The 21,050-nt window shown below is 40.3% G+C and overlaps 1 protein-coding gene across 4 annotated transcripts in view; it reads left to right on the top strand.

Annotated features, from left to right (window-relative positions):
- Window positions 1-21,050, top strand: part of RBMS1 (RNA binding motif single stranded interacting protein 1) — a gene marked incomplete at both ends in the record, with an annotated part of 207,814 nt that overhangs the window by 65,949 nt on the left and 120,815 nt on the right. For 2 of the 4 annotated variants that reach the window (XM_084252917.1, XM_084252914.1), the window contains one exon: window positions 16,047-16,115. The exons of the other annotated variants lie outside the window; for them this stretch is intronic. In XM_084252917.1, the coding sequence (XP_084109043.1) occupies window positions 16,047-16,115 (69 nt within the window). Of the gene's footprint in view, window positions 1-16,046; window positions 16,116-21,050 lie in introns of those variants that run through there. 4 annotated transcript variants of the gene reach the window in all.

The following is a 21,050-nucleotide window of genomic DNA, read 5'->3' as shown; positions in this document are numbered from 1 at the left end:
TATTAGAGCTTTCATTTCTCCTGACACTTTGGAAATGGTCAGCATTCTCAAATACATTTGAGAGTATTTTCCCTCATTAGAGAAATAGTGCTTTTCAGATTCTGAAAATTTTCTGTGTGAAAACAAAATGCAACATAATAGATAATAAAAATACTATATATGTCTGAGGGAAATTTCTCTAAGTTTATGAAAATGATTCTTTTTTCTGGGATTCATTAATGTAACTTCTGAATGAAGAGTTACTAATGTATGGCAGACGTTGACCTGGACCACCCTGGCTTTTGAAAAGCTTATACTGCAGTGAAATACAAATAGTTAAAACCAAAGAACAATGCAAATGATCATTGAGGGGGCAGATAGACTTCAGTGGTGGAGAGAGAGAGAAAGAGAGAGAGAAGTCAAGGTAGAATTTCTAGATGTGGACCCCTTTGTTTAGGAGGATTACTGAAGTGCTAGTTGTGGTTGAACTCATATATGGAAAAGAATTTAGAACTGGGAATAAAGAGGGCAAAGAAGATCAACCAAGAGTATAGACATCTTGGAATTCCACGAGTTGAGTTACAGAACTTAATCACGTTTGGTGGAAACCAAGCAGCTGTGTGGGTGAGTGGTGGGGGCAGAAGCTCGATTAGAGTGATGTTACTAGAATGGGAAGTGAAGACTTACAAACCTTCCCTGATGGGTAACTTTCAAGAACTCTGGAAATAGAAGGAATAAAGCAATTTAAGAAGCAAGGAAGATCTTTTAGGTTAAAGAAGACCTTAGCCAGTTAGTTTACAAGGGAAAAAAAAGTCTTTGTATCTGCTGTTCTTATTTCTGAAATGAAAATTTTGTAATGTATTATGTTTGTAGTAAAAAAAAAAAATAAGTAGCCAAGAACAGTGAAAGCAAGCAACTAATAGAGAATTGGATTGTGAAAGGCAGGTGAATGGAGAGGAGATAATCGGGAAATTCATTTTACATGAAAGATAAAAATGGAAATCTACATCTTGAAAAGATTTAGAACCATTATCACTCTGTAGAGAAGAATGTCAAGAAAAACTATATATATATATATATATATATATATATACACACACACACACACACAGAAATACACATAATTTTGCATATATATATTTTTGGCTGAGGGGAAAAGTGTTTACCACCTCTAACTTTGTCTGAAGAAGGATTCCTAGCCTATATTGCATTCAAACAGTGTCAATAAAAATTGGGAAAAAAAGCTACAAAAGGCTGAAGTTTAATTTCTCATGAGTTACATTTTTTCCAGTACATTTTCTGTCCGTTTTTGATATTTTATTTAGCAGTGCAAGCACTGTGACTAATTGCCTGTATGACTTTGTGGCCTGCAGGCCTCCATCTCCCTGGTCTCTTCAGGGCTGGCCCTTCTTGTCTGTTTAGTAGATGCGCTAACAACATGGTCCTTGCTGTTCATTGATTCCTGCCTGTGGTAATGCCCAGTGTATTTTAATGTCTTTCTAGAAAACACAGATCACTGTAGTGCTATTTCCATGTAAAAAAACCTCTGTATTTTGAAGGTTCATAGTTTCTATGCTTATAGCATTACTGTTCCCTGTTGGTCTCACCAGTGTTCACAAAACAAACAGCATCTCAAACTACTAAAAGGCACAGTTTCATATATTTCAAGATATACGTACGAGAAAGAACTAAGGGAACTTCATGTAAATAATGTCAAATGATCTCTACCATATTTGGTGATGAAAGGAGGGATTGAGAATTTGAGGAATTAATTCCCTGTGGACCGGATGGTGAGCCGCTTGGGAATGAGTAAAGCAAATGCTAGGCTTGAGTGAATTTTTCATAAAACCAGTGAGCATAGTTGTGATTTGCTGGGCAGTTATCAGCAACTGAGGAGGGAGAATAGAAAAAGCTGATGGCCAAGACTGTACCTAGAAGTCAGAAGTAAAGGACTAGGGTTGCCTGATGTGGATTTAGATTGGCTATAAATCAGTGAAATGTAGGGGTGGGGGCAGTGATGACCTGCTCCGACAGAGGAGTGGGAAAATAAAAAGAATAAGGGGAAGCTTAAATTTCCACAGCTGAAAATAGGAAGAATAATGGTGGTGTGAGGATTCATGAAGTGATACTTATAATAAACCTGGCACTGTAATGTTTGGCACATATTATGTACTCAAGAATGTTACCTAATGCTATTATTTTTATTATCAATAGTAAGAGTGCAGAATAGATGGAAGAATGGGAATTTCACAATGTGATAACATGCAGTGAAGTTAGTCCTTGAGGAAAAGTAGATATGCAGGCTTACTTGACGTAGCGTTCAAGGACCTGTAAGGTTGGGGTTTTAGATGAGATGCCGTCACCTAGCAAAAACCCTTAGCTGTGTGCTCAATCACACAGCTATGGTGATGGTAAGTAAATTTATGCTGAAGTTAAGTAAATGATAACTAATCAAAACTCCGTATAGGAAGACTTGTTGTCTTTTCCCTTATTATACTTAAGCTGATTTAGGTAAGTTAGCAAATGGTACAGTTGCTTTCAACAAGGCAGTGTTCATTGAAAGCCCATGCCTTGTCTCCTCCTCTGCCCCATGAATGGAAGTGCTGATCAGAAGTGACAGAACAAGGGAGTGCATAGCCAGCACTATGCTCTTCTGTATTGAAGAGGAACAAGGAAGAGGCAGATGAGTCACCTGGTGGCGCAGTGGGTTGAGCACAGCACTGTTTGCAGCTCTGGTTCAATCCTGGGCTTTCCAGGGAGATTCCCACATGGTGCGGCACACCTCTCCTGTCTCACCCGCTGCTCTCCTCAGCAGTGTACTTTAGTTGATCTGCTTGTTCTGCTCCCCACTCTGTCTCTGGTGAATCCTCTCACCCTCCACACCTCTGGCCTGTGCCCCAGCTCTTGTATGCATAAATAAATGAATCTTTAGGAAAAAAAAAAAAAGATGAATCAGCTACTGGAGTTTCAAGGAAAGTTGTATCATCAGGGGAAAGTAATAATCAGCTTCTTTAATCATTCTAAAATACATTTTGATACCAACTTGAATTTTAATAAATACATGCTCACTTGAAGAAACATTTAATCATTTCCAAGTCCTCTTAGGACCAGAGGTTGTAATTTTCATATACCCTATAGTAAGCCTTTATTTTTTTAATAGCAAAGCATTGCATATCTATGACATATGTTTATATACACGTTATAGAAATATATGTATGTCTCTGAAATATATCTATGGAAAGAGGGAGGACACACTGAAGTTCAATGCTTATCTTTTCTGGGTTCCTCTAACAACTCTATGGTTCATTCTTTATAACAAAGCTTTTCAGATAAGGATGGGAGTGTGTATCCTCATAATTTCTGACTCCAGAGTCATGTAGCAATAAGCCACAGTGACTGAGAGCAGTACATAGTCTTCCCAGGTGTGTTGGGCTGAGAAAGAGCCTGAGAACAACTGATTTATAAGGAAGTCAGGTCAATAACTACTTACTGAGCTCTCACAGGATGCCTTTTGATGTAGTAAATAGTAGAGAGTGCATGGTAAATCTTGGATATGGTTTCGTAAGTACAGGACTTCATAATGTATAGGCACTAAGTTGACCTAATTTAGGCATTTATACAGTCTTTAGAAAATACAGTAGAGGTCTTGGAAAACAGATGAGAGTAGGAAAAACTGAGAGGGGTGGGCCATGAGCTGTGTTTTCAACAGAGTCAACAGGGAGGGATGAATGTGGTTTGGCTGATGGAAAAACAGAGGCTGTTTCCTGGCAAAACTCAGAGCCAGAAAAGAGTGAGTTCATGGGCAGCCAAAACACAAATAGTAGCTGGAAGAGAGATAAAGGGGGAAAGGAGTTAGAAAGTAGAGCATTTTACAAGTGATGTTCAGAAATTTGCATTTGATGTGGGAATTTTTAGAAGTAGAATGACTTGGCCAGAGAGGTTATTTTGGAAGCAGTATACTCAGTGATTTGGAACAAATAAAGACCAGAGAGAAACAAGATTTTGCAGCAGTTCTAGGCTGAGAAAACTAATAGATAAAAGAAGGAAAAAGAAAAGAGGATCTGTAAGAACTTAGAGATGCTGCTAATTTAGAAATAATGGCTTTTCACTGTTGAGTGTACAGATTGGCTGAATCCTTTCTGCTTCTCACTTGTACTTACAGCACTTTCTGATGGATTCACTGTCACTTTTACATTATCCAGACTCTAGTCTCATATCTCATCTTTTTAAATGTTTTTTTTTTCTTTTGTCTTTGTTAGGAGAGATTCATGGAAAAGAGGCCATAATGAATGGTTAAATCGTTATTCAAAAGAAAACTTATAAACTGTATAATCACTTTCTAAGTATCAACTTGCCTTGGTTTCTGGCATCATCTTGACAATCCGTCTCACAAGGCTTTAGTGCACATAGAAATACTTTAATTGTGGAAAATTTCAAACATATACTAAAATAGAAAAATAGCCTCAATTATTAAGAAATTTCCCATTTTATTGACTGACAGATTTAAAAATGTTATATGATAGCAGGAAATAAGCTATGTGCTTTCCAATTATTGAGTTCGTTTGTATACCTACTTTTAAAATATCTGGTACTCATCAAAATCTTGAATCATGATTTTTGTTGTTAAATAAACGAGGTAGGCAGATACAAAAATAGAGAAAACAGTTCCTACAGCTATTTGTAGTATTTTATGACTGATATACTTCATGTCTTAAGTTAATGATAGTTTAACTGAGTAAACTCTAAGACTGGTTAAAAGAGCCCCTGAAATACAATGTATTTTCAAATCACTCAAGAGATCATGAATTATAAAAGTTGGTATAATATTCTTTAATACTGAAGAAGTTTGCCCTATAAATTGGAATTTGTAATCTGTCATTGAATTAACATGACTTAAAATAAGAGGTTTGGTTTACTTTTATGGATAATAACATCTGTTTGACTAGGTTAGCATGCATTTTGATAATAGTGTTTGTTCATTTATTCAATTTTTGATTGAACCAATCAATATTTTAATGCCAGCCCCTGAGTTACAGGCTTGGAATATATTAGTAGGCTGGTGTGTTAATAATTACTCTAGATAATTTTTGTGTAAAATCAATGATAATTTTCTCTTATAATGAGAAACATCACGGATAAGTGAAATTCAAAGAGAATCTCCAAACTTCAGTTTGATCAGCCTGTAGTCAGTAGTTAAATTGACCAGTTTATTTTACTTTTTTCATATCAGTTTTATTTTCACATCATTAGTGAAATGACTGAAAGGAAAATTGCTTGAGGAAGGCAGGAACAGAGGTAAGGGACCCATCAGTTTCTGAGCAAATATGAAATATCAGATTTATCTAGTAGAGGGCTACTTATTTTACATCCTATAGTAGATAAGTAGCTATCTAGCAATAGCCATTGCTTCACGTGTGAATCATTTACCTTTTTTTTTTGTATAACTGGGTCATCTTGTTAAATTATTGCTATAGATTTAATTTGTAATTTCATATCCATTTTAAAGATTGTGATAATCTTTTAGATATGTCTTTTTTCTGAATTACCTGATCTATGTAAAAATCATTTTTCTTCATCTAAAGTCCTAGGAAGAAAGAACTGATATACTCCATTTTCTGCAAAAAGATGAAATCTATAAGACTCAGTTTGGAATTAATGTTTTGTGCCAGAACAGCATTGATGAGGGATCTTTTGAATGTGTGTGCCTGTGTCTAAAACTTGCTAAAGATGTAACAATCCTGGATAATATTCTCAAGTTATGTGTGTAAGTGACAACTTTCAAGCACTAACAGCAGCGCTTTCAAGCACTATACATGCAGTGGAAAAGTCTGATAAATATCTACAGATTTAGGCTCATATCCCTTTAACCTTGCTTACTGTAGAAATGCACTGTGCGTCTGAAACATGATGGGTGTGGCTTGATGTGACTTGATGTGCACAGGAGGCTGAGGAGGAAAGCAGACAACTCAGCTTGTTCTTTTGTAAGATTAGGGCAGAAGTTTTTCACTCTCTTTGAGCCGGTGCCCACTATTTGTAAAACAGATCTTTCTGGAAAAACCGATCATGTTTCTCATTTACTTATAATCACTTAGTAGCCCTGTGTTGTCAGAAAGGTTAAAAATAAGTGTTTGAAAAAATATATTTCCTGTGCATGGGCCATGAATAAAAATAATATATGTGTACAAATGCATGCCTTGTGTTCATTCGCCTGTATTCCAAACTTCACAGATTCTATGACTCACCTCTCTCACATTGCACATCTCTGAAATCAAAATGCATCTTAAAATGTCTGATCTCTTATAATTACTGTTGTCCATTTTTTAAAAATACTAACATCTCAATAATTTTCAAGCATCTTATAATAGATTGCATGACATACAGTTTGTATCAAAAGTTATGAGACTTATTCAAGAGAAGATCAGTCTCTTTTCCCCAAAAAGTAAAATAAGATTTATTCTCACAGTTGAGATCAGGAGAAACCATTTTGTGAAATCCCATTTCCTTAGTAAGTCACATACAAATGCAAAAGACAACATGTGTGAGCCCAGCTGATCTAAGGATGAAGATGCAGATTCATTGTGTTTAATATAAACTCTAAAGTGTATTCTTTAAGATTAATCATTCCATTTCTGACATTAAGGTCTTTCTAACTACAGAACAACATGGTTTTGAAGAGAGGGTGAAAGTTATCATTCCTGCCATTTGTGAGGTGTGTAAAAGAAAACCAGCTTGCTTCATCCATTCATGCCTCCAACAAAACTGACTATGTATAGGGCAGTGGGTTAAGTAGCTCATTAGAGATTTACAAACCGTATAAGCAATCTACAAGATTGTTAAAGCTCAAAATAAGATGACTCAGGCCTCACTTTTATGGGCCAGGCAATGTAGAATGCAGAGAAAAGCACTATACAAATATACGAAAAGACAGAGACTGTAATTCTGGGGTAGAACGATGATGGATAGGTTCAGATTTGGAGGCCATTTAAAGAGGTTCCTAATAGATATGACTGAATGTGGATAGATTGGACTTACTATTTGTTATGGTGTGCAAGAAGAGATAGTAACATTTGCTCCAGTATTGAAATATGTATTGAATGATTTTTATATGCCAGGCCTAGGGACAGGCCTTTAATAATCCTTTCTAATCCTGAGATTGTATTTATCCAGGCTTCCTGTCTTAGGGTAAATTGTTTAACCTACCTGAAGTGATCTCACCTGTTTGAAAAATGTGGGCATGAGGAATGCCTGCCTTCCTGTCCTTTTCTGAAACTTTAATGTGATAATGTTTAAAAAAGTATTTTGTAAATTGCAACATTTGTATACATTGATTCTGTCTTTATGTGTGACTATATATATAATATGTCAAAAAATATCTTTAGAAGCTATCTATTTCACCCTTCTGGTACATTCTCTAATTTAAAAGAGTTTAACAGGATTTAACGCTTAATAATCCTTTGGTTGAAACATCATCACATTTGCCACGAGATTAAATATTAGATTGGGAGGTGAAGGGAGGGTGGTTCTGGGAGGATCTGTTTAATATGTTGTCGGCATTCTGGGAGTGTTCTTATAATTTGGAATTAGGAATTGCTGATGTCATGATCAGTCATGTTGTCATGACAACATCAGAATTTCCTCATTCGCCTTCTCTTCGCTTGGGGAATATCAATTTGCCACAGGTCTGTCATCAGTTTGTCCCATGTGTTAAGTGTATTGGATTACCCAGAACTAGTCATTCTTAAAGATACTTAGAGTGGGGGATTTTTAAAATATGTTCCTGTGTATTCCATTCCAATATTCTTAGGCAAAAATTATAGTGCTGGAAAGTTTGCCTTCACACAGATCAACTGAAAAGAATTGCATTTCTAATTCTATATTTTCTTGTTTATAATTCAATGGAGAATGAAAAACTTGTTAGCATCCCCATTTAAGGAATGTCATTAGTTATTCTGTCTTCTCCTCTTAGGTAAAAAGACTGAATTTTACAGTAATCTTAGCAATTGAAGAGAAAAGAAACATTTATAGTTTTTGTTTTTTTTCCTTCTGTGTTTTGGATGCTTTAAAACCCAGTATGTGCTTTGGATTTCAGGTTTTGAATAGAAATTATGTCCCTAGACATTTAGGGATGTCTTATGATAACCTTTTATTGTTAGCCTTTATGAGGGTTTTTGTTTGTCCAGGTACAGTTATTTTCTCTACTTACTGTCAAAGCTGTCATTCAATTATTTCTATTCATGGGAAGGAGATGGTAGTCTAGGTTTGATTTTTTTTGTTGTTGTTGTTCACAATGAGGGAAGGGTCTAGGCTCTTGTTATTCACAAAATCTTTTGATTTCCTAAGTACTTTCAGCCTCTTCCCAGGTTATGTAACAAGTAGTGGATGTGATTAGCTACTTCTGCAACACATCAGCCCCTCCCTTCCTAGTCCAGCTCTTATTCTTTACCCATAGCTTTTCCACAACAGATGATTATGTTACTTCCATCTCTTTAAGTAAACTGTAATTTCAAAAATTATCTAATACTATTTTTTTCATCATTGGTAAATTTTACTATAGCTCATGGATAATTCAAAGAATTATCTTGAAGTATTCTGAAAATAAGCACTTATTTTTTTATAGGCTTGCAATAGAAATGGAGATTAACAGCTCCAATACTAGACTTCCACAGGCAAAGAATATAGAGAATTGAGGCATCCATCCAGGTAATTTAAGAAAACAGTAATCCACAATGAATGAAAAATGGAACTTCTCTTTGTCCTTCTTTCCCAAATGTTGACTGTCCTTTATTTTGTAATAGAATTTGATCTACAGATACAAATTCATGGTAGTACAAACCAAAACAAAAATCTTGACTTCTTAATTAATAAATCTCCCCCACCCCTGATTTTTTTAAAAATAAGCACCCAGTACCCATTTTATAGAAAAATTTATGAAAAGAAATTCAAATTATAGAGAGTCCTTATGCCAGAAATTGAGTAAACTGGATTTTATTAACTATTTTGTAAAATCAGGGCAATAACTAATTTATACATAGGTTATATCCAATTTTGGTTAGTGTAGATTATTTGTTGCTAATTTGGAGGATGTTTCACCATTGAGAGGAATATCCACATGATGATTAGGGTTTTAGTTGATCTGTCTGCATCTATGAATCCCACAATGAAGCTCATCTCTACTTACGGTTTCCTGTTATTATTTGTGCAAAAATATGTATTTAATTCCAGCTCAGGATTTGGAAATACCTTTGACCTAGTCACCACTAGCTTCTGGAAGATAGATCTGAGAGTCTCTCAAATCTATCCCAGAAAAATAGAATTGGGTATAAGAGAAGAGTTACTTTTACTTACACATTGGCAACAACCATCAGTTAAATGAGATTTAGGAACTAGGTTGGAACAGAACATAATTATTAACTATATTTTCTAATGTTTTCTTCATATTCAGTTCAATGGAAATTCAATGTAATTCCATATGATTTGAAATGATTTGTCCTAGGTCACATAGATGGTAATTGGTGAAGCCAAGAGGCACACCCAGGCCTGGACTCTTCAATTTTCCCCTATGGGATTTGGATTTGATTTGTAGTTAATAGTAATGATAACCATTGTTAGTATCATTGAAGGCACAGGATATTTGGAATCAGAGAAACCTGAGTCCATTATGTGTTAGACTGTGGTCTTGGAGAAGTGACTTAAACCTCTGAGCCCATTTTCAGTAAAATGGGATAACCATCTCTCTCTCTCTCTCTCTCTCTCTCTCTCTCTCTCTCTCTCTCTCTCTCTCTCTCTCTCTCTGTGTGTGTGTGTGTGTGTGTGTGTGTGTGTGTGTGTATGAGAGAGAGAGAGAGAGAGAGAGAGAGAGAGGGAGAACATTTTAAGAAAGTAACTGGCATGTATTAGTTGCTTAGTAAATGACAGCTATTATTTATTTGTTCATGCAGAGAAGCAGCAGTGGGCAAAGCCCGTTTCTTCTGTTTTGTTCACCAGGATAGATTTAAGAATCATCAGAATATTGCTTCTGGTAAGACTCATAGGAACCTGTCTATGTTTATGTTGTCCTATATACCTTCTAGGATTATAGCTATAGTTTTATTTTATTATAGTGGTTTCTTTTTTATATACATGCAATTTTATATGTTTCTAGGGAGTCTTTAAGTCTAGAATAAGAATCGTAGATTTTTTAAAGGCAAAATACCAAATAATAGAAAATATCGCTGCTATATTAGAAATAGGGTATTTTATCAATTCCATTTTGCACCAGGAAGGAAGAGAAACTTAAAGAATCTGATGATTTCATTTTTTTTCCTCCTTTTTTTTTTTTTTTTTTTGGCTTGGAGACAGAGGTTTTGTGAGCTTTTATTTTATTTTATTTATTTTTTTTTAAAGAAGGCCCGTTTATTTTTTTTTATTTATTATTTTTTTAAACATGTATTTATTTATACAAGCACTGGGTACAGTCAGAAGCGTGGGAGGGTGAGAGAATTTACCAGAGCCAGAGCGGGGAGCAGAGCAGGCAGAAGGACCGAAGTTCACTGCTGAGGGGAGCAGCGGGCAGCAGGAGAGGTCTGCGCGCCATGCGGGACCCTCCTCCGGTGGCCGGGGAGTAGCCGGGGATTGAACCGCCGCTGCAGAGGCTGCGGGCAGCTTCACAACCCAGCGCTCTACCACTGCGCCACCGGGGAGGCCCTTATTTTATTTTTTTTTAAAGATTTATTTTATTTATGAATACAAGAACCAGGGTACATGCCAGATGTGCGGGAGGGTGAGAGGATTCACCAGAAACAGAGCGGGGAACAGAACAGGCAGACTGACTGAAATACACTGCTGAAAGGAGCAGTGGGTGAGACAGGAAAGGGCTGCGCAACATGTGGGCATCTCCCTGGATGGCCGGGATCCAGAGGCTGCACAGCTTCACAGTGCTGCGCTCAACCACCTCCACCACCAGGGAGGTCTTTTGTGAGCTTTTAAACATACAGATTCTCAAATGTAAACAATTCTTTAGTGTGAACTGCTTACCCTAACCAGTACTGTGTGGTTCTATTTTATTCATTAAATCTGTCTTTTGAAATAGTGCTGAATGAGTTTTTCCTCTTAATTCCTTTCTGTATTTTCAATGTGACCTAAATAAAAAGAAAAGGTGCCATAGCAGTAACAGAGGAGTGGAACCTGCTTTAGGTCTGTTCTTTTGTTGATAGAGGTGTCCTATTCTTATCTCATTGGACATCTTCTCAGCCCTCTTTTTTTTTTTTGATTCTTCCAAAACTTAGCTTCCTCTTTGTAGTATATTCATTGAAAGGCTTCTCTCTTCTCCAGTGTGTGTTAGAACTGTGTGTGGTGGTGGTGGGGATGAGGGAGCAGGAGAAGGGGCCCAGTAGCCTTTTGACTCTTCGTTATCTACTCCCTTCAGGAAGTCCATTGATTAGTGATGATTTCAGGAGTAATCACCCCAGATCTACATCTTCTCTCATACCTGCCCTCTTATCTTGAGTTGTTTTTCTGGTCATCTATATAAGGCTTTTATTCTGAATGCCCCTCAAACAAAACATTTATACAGCTGAGCTTCCCATGCCCTTATTGTATCCTGTATCGATCTCTCCTTCCTCCACAGCATGTAATTGTCTAGACCACTTGGCTGGCACTTATCACTTAATGCTTTGCATTATTAGTGTACAGCAACTTGGATGCTGGAGAGGTTACAAATACTCACCTGGGACTCCAAGCATTATTTATAAGGCTTTTTGGAGATGAAGATTATAGTTTAAAAAGCACAGGACAAAGTTTTTAGCCCTAGCTAGGTCTAGATTTTAGCATTTGCTTACTAGCTCTGTGGGTGAGTCAATCTTAACTTTTTCTCTTTAATCTGTGCATATTGCCTAATAAACCTTCCAGTCATAAGACAGTCTAAAAGTGAAATCGGATGTGAAAGGTTTAAAAATGAAAGTCTTGTTTTCAGATGGTTTCTATGGAACACATCTAAATTCAGTCTCAAAGTCCATTTATGCACATTCTTATAAGCTGAGTCTTATCTCTATAAGATTGTAGATTTCTGCTTGACTCATCCTTATTCATCATCCCTATATTCTTCCTGTGGTAACTGATACTAACCATATTGTGTCCATCATACAGAAATTTCTCTGGGTCAACACATAACTTCTAAAGGAAATGGGACAAAGCCATTTTGTGGGGAAACAAACCTTTGCCGGGCTTAAAAAAAAAATTAAGTGTATAGTATCCACAGTGTTAGAAAGCATGTTCATTTGGTCATTCAACATTTACCACAAAAGCAACCTCCCTTAACTAATTTTGCTCTTCTTAATGTCAGTCCCAACTATTGCCTTGTTTCAGCTCTTTGATGGACATCCAGACTTACTAAACATCAGTTATTTACAAAGTATACTTATTTAAATCTATAAAGCACCGCTCTAAAATCTGGAAAAACTATAATAATAACTGGTATTTGTTGAGTTTGGCACTTTGTTGGTGTACTGTATAGGTACACTTAAAGTCTATGAGGAGATTGGGACTCAGAGGTTAACTAACTTGCCCAAAGTCATGGGGCTTTTTGGGAAGACATGGGAATATGGAAATTGGGAAGCAATTGGAAGCTGAAATGTGGAGCCAGGTTTTTTTTTCTTTCTTTCTTTCTGTTTTCTTTTAAATTTTGTAGTCTGTATTGCAAAGTCCACATTCACTTAAGCTATCTGAAGAAGGGTGGGGGTAGGGTGGTGGTGGTGAAGTCTACCTTTGGAGGGGCTATTGTAGGTTTGAGAACTGAAGCAGCTCTTAGGGACTGCTGATTGCTCCATCATTTCATGGCCAAGTGCTCACCAGCCCCTAGCATCTGTTCTACTCTGCTTGCTGCCAGTCAACTTCCTGTTTACTCATAGTTTCTGCTTCCTCATAACTTTGGCTTGCATATAGTTTTGGCTTGTTGTGGCCTCAACTCTACCCCCTGGCACGCTTGCTGTTTCTGTCCCTTTCCTAACTCGTTCAGCTCTTGGAGTTTTCTGAATCAAATTCCCAAGGGTGAGAATATGATTGGCTCTCTTCTTTTTTTTTTATTCCCTATCATGTTATAGGTCGCTGCCCCATCTGAGGATTGACTAACCTTGGATCCAACTCCCACAACTTTACCCTCCAGCTGAGTTGGGAGGAGGCTGTTGTAGGACAGTTTAGGCAGCAAAGTCTCAGTTTCCCTTTAAATAGGATGAGCTTCTCAAGAGTAGACTACAAAGTCCTTATTCTTACCATGATAATTTGAAGTTTCTTAAAATGTTTCTTTACTTTCTGTCCTTACATATATTAAGGACAATGGTTAATAAACTTTCTCAGGTACCTTACTGAGAGCTCTCTAATCACTCAAACAATTAAGCACTTGTGAATATCTACGATTAATTATACATGCACACATGGCTTCATATTTCTGTTATTTCTTTTATGTTGAAATCATTTAGGCTTTAGTGACTTTTTGCTGTATTTTATATTCTTCAAGGGTGGAAGATATCTGTCTCCTTTCTTTATAATGCTTTACTTAAGAGTGGCATCTAGCTAAATCTGGAACTTTGGAACTCTAACTGGTAGACATTGTATTTAATATCTATATGCCTTATGTTTGCCCCTTTTATTAATTATGATAGAATAAACCACACTTCTTTAGATTTATTTTTATTCTTTAAGGTAGTCCTTTCAATATTTTCAGCATTCTCATGATATTTTTAGTATTTAGCATACTTTTAGTGTTGTAAAATAAATTCTATTATTGTTTAAAAACTTATCCCAAGTTGATGTCATTCCAGACTCAGCATTGTAGAATAACAGCACAACATTTCAAAGTATCCTGAGCTTATAGGAGAGCCAAAGAAAAATTAATCTATGCTGTTCTTTTGTGGTTTAGGTTGTGGTTTCCTAAGAGACCAGTCATGACAACTGAGGGTTGTACATGGAATTTTTTCCATAGATGACAGGTCTAAACTGCTCGGTTCTCAGACATTGAATTCTCAGGAAAAGGCACCTGTGACTTGAGCAGTACTACCTAAAACTTTTTTTTTTTTTAGTCCTGGTTGATAACTTGCAATAAGGGTACTAGTGAGAGGATGTTGCAAATGGGCAGCTGAAACAATTCTAAGTGTGTGGTTAGCAGGAAGTTATTCTATCATACCTATTAGCATGCAACTGTCAGTTGTTCTGGTTTACTAGAGCTCAGCTATGTTACTGTGAATTTCATCTAGCAAGTTCTTACTTGCCCCAGTACTGTGTCTACTACTGTGCCCAGAACAAGTTTCTTTGCTGCCGCTTCCTTTAATTTTTTTGATGAAAATAATTAGGAGTTATGTGTGAACTTTGTGTATTTGATTGTTTTTAATTAGGCGACACTTGATCATTCTCATCACTTTTGCTCCAAGGAGTACCTTGGAATATAGTTACCAACAAATAAGGAGAATGGGTACTTTTAGCTCTTTGCTGCTGGAAAAACCCTTGAATAGCTGCAGCTTTGCTCCGAGACTAGATTTCCACAGGGGTTACTTTGTTTTCCTTATGGCAACCAGAAGAGGAGTGTCTTCACTTCTCAGGCAAGTTTGGATTTTTCATTATCATTTTCCAGGCAGGTGTGAAGAGGCCAAGGAAGAACTCTGTAAAGTTGACCACGGTGTTATTACCCCGTTAATACTTAGGGTTGAACAGGCCAACTCGAGAGATGGCAAGTCTGTGCCGCGGCCTACCTAGGGAAGAAGGGCTCTGCCCGCCAGAGGACTTGCTGCAGAGGCCTTCTGCCTGGCCCAGGGTCAAGGCTTGACACACCAACTCAATGGTGACTGGAAAGGGGCAGCAGCTTCATGCCTTTGAGAATTTCAACCGGGAAACAAAGGAAATTACCTCCTCCCTTTGTCCCCCTTTTTTTTTTAAATGTGTCCCTTCAATAGAAAACATTTGGGTCGCATCTAATAATAAATATGTAGGACTCTACTATTCCAGTTTTCAGGAAGGCTCCCCACCCCGAAGACTTGAAATGATTTTCGCTATTTGATGTAGTCATCTTGAAGGAAAGCTTGCAAACTCTGGCATAGGAGTGAAGTACGGAACTTCACCGTGCGCATATTTGCGGGGAGGGCGGTGGGGAGCGGAGTGCGTTCTCTGCTAGAATTTTAGTGTGCGAAATGCGGGGGGGGGTGGGGGGGTGGGTGGAGGTACGGCTTCGTGGGGGTTTGATGGAGGGCTGGTTTTGTTCGGTGTAGTGGGAGTGCTTGCTCGCACTTTCTCCGGGAGAAAGTCGGGGGGGTGGGGTGGACAGTTTGGGAAGATGAAAGAAAAAAGAGGACCCGGTGTCCAGTAGGCTCCCTACCCAGGTGTTAGGGTGATCCCCGAAGCGATGCCCTTAAAAGGGGTTCGTGCAGGGGTGCAAACTCCCGCTGGAGATTAGGCAGAGTGCCGAGGGGGAAAAAAAAAAGAAGCGGGGGGGGGGGCTGGCTACTCCAAGGAATGTGCGGCATGCGGGGAGCCAGACCCAACCATTGCACCAGAGCGGGGGCGCCGGCGGCACCCCGGACCGCGCGGCCCGGGCCCCGGCCCCGAGTCCGGGAGGGAGCGTGCAGGGGCCGGCGGGCCGGCGGGGCTGCGGGCGCGGCGCCCGGCGGGCGGGCGGGGAGGCGCGGGTGGGCCTGGGCGCGGCGCGAGGCGGTGCGCGGCCGCCTCCCCGCCCCCGGCCGGCGCGCTCTCGGGGCGGTGGTTGAGGCCGCGGGAGGTGGGACGCGGCGGCGCTGCTCCTCCGCTGCCGCCCCGAGAGTCCGCGGCGCCGCCAGCTCCGCGCGCGAACTCCGTCCATGGCACGCTGGGCGGCGGCTGCCGCAGCTGCCCGAGTCTCGCCCGCCGCCGTCGCGCCGCACTTTTAGGCGAGTCCGGAGGTCGAGGCCGGAGAGGTCGGTCCCGAGCTGCAGCCCCCGCCGGCCGCCGCCGCGCGGCGAGAGGGAGTTCCCAGAGCGGCCGCGGCCCCGGCCCGGCCGGCCCCCTCCCTGCGCCCTCCCCCTCCCGGCGAGGCTGCCCGGCGCCCGCGCCCGCCGCCCGCGCCCGCCGCGATGATCTTCCCCAGCAGCAGCGGCAACCCCGGGGGCAGCAGCAGCTGCAGGACGCCCTACCGCAAGCAGGTGAGGCGGCGGCCGGGGGCGCGCGGGGGCCGGCGGCCCCGCTCTCCAAAGGGCGGCCGCGCCCGGCCGGACTCCGCGCGCCTCCTCGGGGGCACCGGGCTGGGCGGTGACCTTGTTTCCAAAGGAGGCGGCCCGCGGGGACGGCTCGGGCGGGTGACCTCAAGCTGGGGAGATGCCGTCGCCCCCACTCCGGGCTGGGCGGGGGACGTGGAGGAAGGGGCCGGGGCCGAGGCTCGAGAGGTGGCGGCCGCCGAGCGCGCCGGGCCGGGGGCTTCGCGCAGCTCTGCAACAAGTTTGGCTTTTTTCTGAAACCTTTGTGTGCGGAGGAGAACGCTGATAAGTGCTAACACTGGTTTCTTACAATCTTCTCTAAGATCTTCGTAGGCAACCCGGAAGACGGGGTGCGTGTGTGTGTGTGTGTGTGTGTTCGCGCGCGCCCCCCCTTCCACATATATTTAAAAGAAAAAAGAAACAGGAACTTCTACTGTCACTTTCTCAAGGTTTTCAGTTTTCAGCAGCACAGGGAAATCCTGTGACATCCGAGTTGCAGCGATACTTGGATAAGCCTGAGTCATATACATGCCTTTTCCTATTTTAATACCATTTCATACATTTTTTAACAGATTGAACTCCAAAAGCACTTTAGCGGTTAGATTAAAATCCCCTGCCAGGAAAAGGAGTGGAGCTGGGAGCTTGTAGTTGCGGCCTTTTGTTTTGTTTTTCATCTTTGTTTTTAAAAGAAGGTTACTGAAGCCATGTTGTGATAAATCTCATAGAGGCTTTCAGCAGCAGCAGCAGCAGCAATAATAAAACTTAGCTTTAAATTATGTAAAAAATGTGCAGGTCTGTTTAGAAAAGGTTAAACTGATTTAGAGGTCAGAGGCAAGATGCTTGTTAAAAAAACAAAAACACGATGGCAGATATTTTTCTTCCATAATAAATCTCTTGTCTACATCCTTAGCCACTGACACAAATCAATTAAGTTGTTATCCCAATAATGATACAAGAGAACTATATCCTTCCATGCAGAGTGGCTCAATTAAAACCGGGGCAGATGACAGTGATGCCTGGTGGCTCGCCTGTGTGTTCACAGATTATTGATTATGTTTAGTTCTTTTTGTTCTCAGAGTCATTTTTGGTGGAGGCATGTCCTAGTGTAAGTATATCTGAAAGGAGGGCCGATTTTGTCAAACAGTGGTGATGTTAAAAGTCTTGTGTTGTGGTCTGAAGTTCTTTTTCCAAAACTATTAGCTTCCCCTGGAAAAGTCAGTGAGCATACCCTCATCTGCGTGCCCTTGTGGTCCGGTCAGTGGACGTTTTACCTCGCTTAAGAAAGTTCCCTCCCTTCAATTAAAAAAACCTGCATTTGTAACTGGGTTGAAGATATGCTAAGGCAGGCATCTCTAAACTCCCTTCACGTGGCCTCATTTAAAATAAATTCTCTCAGCTGCAATGCACATCAACTTCACAAATGAAGTCAATTTACAATAAATATTCTTAGGTCCCCTCCTCCCACACCCACCTCACTCTACCTGAAAAGATGGTTAATTGTGTCAGGGCCTTGTGTATTCATTTATTTGTTGTCAAAACCCAGCGGGGTGTTAGCTCTGAAATGGGGAAAAAGCTCTGGAGGGCGAGGCCTTTTGCTGTGAGGGGCTGGAGGTTTTGTGTGTGCAGGGGGACAGCCTGCTGGTCTGGAGCACGCTGATAAGATGCTCTTCTTTTCACTGGGCTCTCCTTAGATTCAGAGACTAAAAGGGCTGACTGAATCAGAAAAACAAACAGACTTTCTTTTTTCTATAGGCAAAGAAAGAAATGAATGTGTAGGCATTATACAGACACAAGACCCCGGGTACCAGTGGTATTTGAGTCAAAGGTTTCTTTTGTTAGTATTTAGCTATTCACTGTGAAAGCACACTTCCAGCTCCGGGACCTGGTTACCATGAGTGACTTTGTGATCTCATCCTGGCTTAGTCTAAACAGGAAGTCTAATTAATGCTTTTCCTAAGATTTTGGGACGGTAAGCTTGCACCTTTCAGTTCATATTAGTTTGTTCTTTTTAAAGAAGGAATAGGCAAAGTTTAGGTGTATAATGCAATTTGCTTTTAATCTAGAAACAGATCATCAGCTTTTAGAATTGATTTCAGATAATTTGAGGGGGAAAAAGGAATGTGAGGAGTCCTTATAAAATCACCATTGGAAAGAAATATGAGTCAGAATCACACTTGTGTGATACATATGCAGTAGTTAAAGCTAGCCACCAGTGAGCACCCTACTGTCTGCTTGTCCCTATTCTCAGTGCTTTAGGTGGGTTATCTCATTCAGTTACCTTACCTATGAGGAAGGTAATAGTGTCTCCATTTTACAGTTAAGACAACTGAGGCATAAAGAGGGTAGGAAAATTGAGTCAAAGGGCTCAGTTGTATGATAAAGGATGGAAGCAGACCTTTTGTTGTGAACTTGATGTAGTGTATACAGATACTGATTTGTAGTGATGTACACCTGGAACAAATATGATCTGAACCAGAGGTACTTAAATGAAAAGTCAAAAAGGAGAAACGTGAGGCATAGATTAAGTAAACCTGCCCAATGTATATGATCTAAAATGCAGAGCCGGGATTTGGATCCTGGCAGTCAAACTCTTAAAGCCACCACACTTCCGGCCATTCTGCTTACTGCACATCTCAACAGGAAATCAGAGAGCTCACCCACCTCGCTGCCCACTGGCCTAATAATCTCAAAAGTTCAGTGTAGGGATTTGTAGGGTAAGGAAAAATGTCAGGCTTTTCTGCCCTCCTGCCATCAGGATAGATGATGGATCCTTGTGGTCCTGAATGCAGGCCTGATGGCAGCACCTGGAATAGGGTGTGGGCATAGGTAGATGGGATTCACCTGGGCTAAGACTGCTTTTTAAGGGCAGCATCACGGGGACGCCAGTAGAAGCCAAAAGAGAAGCTGAGAGAAGGCCGGAGAGCCCAGGTGAAGACCTGCTGGGGGCTGGGAGGCCTGCCAGCCTCCTGGCCCCCCAGCACCCCTGCCTGCCATATGCCTGGTGAACCCAATAAAAACCTGCAAAACCACTGAGGACTCTGACTCCTCCTTTACCCAGTCTGCATGGGATCAGAAAACCTGCTCAGTGTCGATTCCTGACCTTACAGGATTCCTTCCATTTTGGGGGTTGGGGGGTGGGGTGGGAAGAGAAAGATGGTGAAACAGGAGGTGAAGGATGTGGTAGAGCATATGGCTGGTGTATGGTGATATTTGAAAGTAGCATTGATATCCAGGTATTGCACAGTTTTTTTCAGAGTTAGTTTCAGTTAAAAGCCAGGTGGGTGGTGCTCGTGCCCCTCCTGCCCCACGTGGTGATCAAGGAGCACTGATCTCTGGCATCATCTAGGATGATGAACAGGATTTTCCTGCATCACAAGCCGTGAGCACCCTAGAAATCCACCTGCTCTGCTCAGGTCAAAGTGAGGCGCTTTGAGTGGGGTTGATAACCTAGTGAGCTCAACGAAGATCGTTGGTTCCAGTCTCAGAGAAATGAATGTGTCCTATTATCATTGACTGTGACTTTCCGATATGATATTCCTTAGGAAGTCCAGTCTGATTATATAGCACCTACCCACCCCCAGTCCAAATGAAAATCACGTATCAGGACTTTGGTAGGTGTGAAATAATTTAGTGTGTTCTGAAAGAAAAAAATGCCTTTTGAAAGGGAAAAAAAAGCTTCTAAGTGTAGAAAGGGTATATTTCCCTTTTCCTTTGAATACTTACATTAGCTATTTCTTTCTTCACGTTTTCATTTTGGAACTGCTTTCTTGAGGTAGCTGACTCAGTTATAGTGTATATTTTAGTATTTATTAATATTTGGTAAGTACTATGCCTTTTTCCCCTTTATTTGCTAAGTAATGCATTCCATTGGTTTTTAATGGGAATTTTTTCCTAGATGGGAGTTAAATACTAGTATATTTGTGTGTATATTTCTTTTTCTTTACAAGTCATGTGGCTGAATTTGGTAAAATGTTGCTAACTTTTGATGAATGAAGTACTTATCTCCCCAGTTCAAGTAGATTTACATAGTTTGCTGCTTTCTTGAAGATTAACTGGGTGTAGCTGCACATGAAAAATTCAGCAGTGATTCAGTGTTTAGCCTTGTTAGAAGATGACATACAAAACTGTTGATTAATCCTCTTCAAGCAGTTTCTGTTCACTGCAATTTGTATGTAGTAGATTAGGTTTTGTTAAAGTTTCGAAATTAAAGTTGTGCTTAGAAAAATTTGAATGAACATTGTCTGAGCCAGCCCTAATTTGTTACTTTTTGAAAAAAGAAGGTAAATATACTCAACCCACTGAGGTTTAGTGAAAAGTAGAAGAAAAATAAATTGGCATGATAAGGAAGGTCTCGAGCTGTTTTACATGAAGTCAGTCATCTCCGTGCGTTGGTGATTCAGTGGTATGTGTGAGTCAAGGAACTGTTTTAAATATGTATCCATGGCCATTTTAAAAGTACAGAACTCATTAGTGACCACCTACATTTTCTCATAGGCACCCTTTTTGGCTTTCACGGTATTTTTGTATCATTCACATTTGGAACACATTGCTCATTTTTTATTTTTCCTTCTTTTTAGAGACAGCTGTCAACTATCTTACCATTTATTTGTCACCCTTTTGTGTTGGAGCCCTATCTTGATGGTGGGGTGAGAGTCCATCTTGTCCAGACCGAGAATGTATTTCTAGAGCACTCTGCCCATAAATATATATTGAAAGAGATAAATGATATCCTTTCCCAACCTCAGTTATATTTAATCTTCACAACATTCATGTAAAGTAGAGAAGGGTTAGAAATTTTGAGGCAGTGAAATTAAATAGCTTAGTTAGTGAAAGCCAGGTCTCTGGAGTCAAGGGCTGTGTTTCTGCTACCAGGAGAAAGGGGAG

The sequence above is a fragment of the Talpa europaea genome (genome assembly GCF_964194135.1).
Source record: "Talpa europaea genome assembly, chromosome: 1".
Classification (NCBI taxonomy): Eukaryota; Metazoa; Chordata; class Mammalia; order Eulipotyphla; family Talpidae; genus Talpa; species Talpa europaea.
Note: the sequence above shows the minus strand (reverse complement) of the source record. Positions and strands in the feature narration are given on the sequence as shown.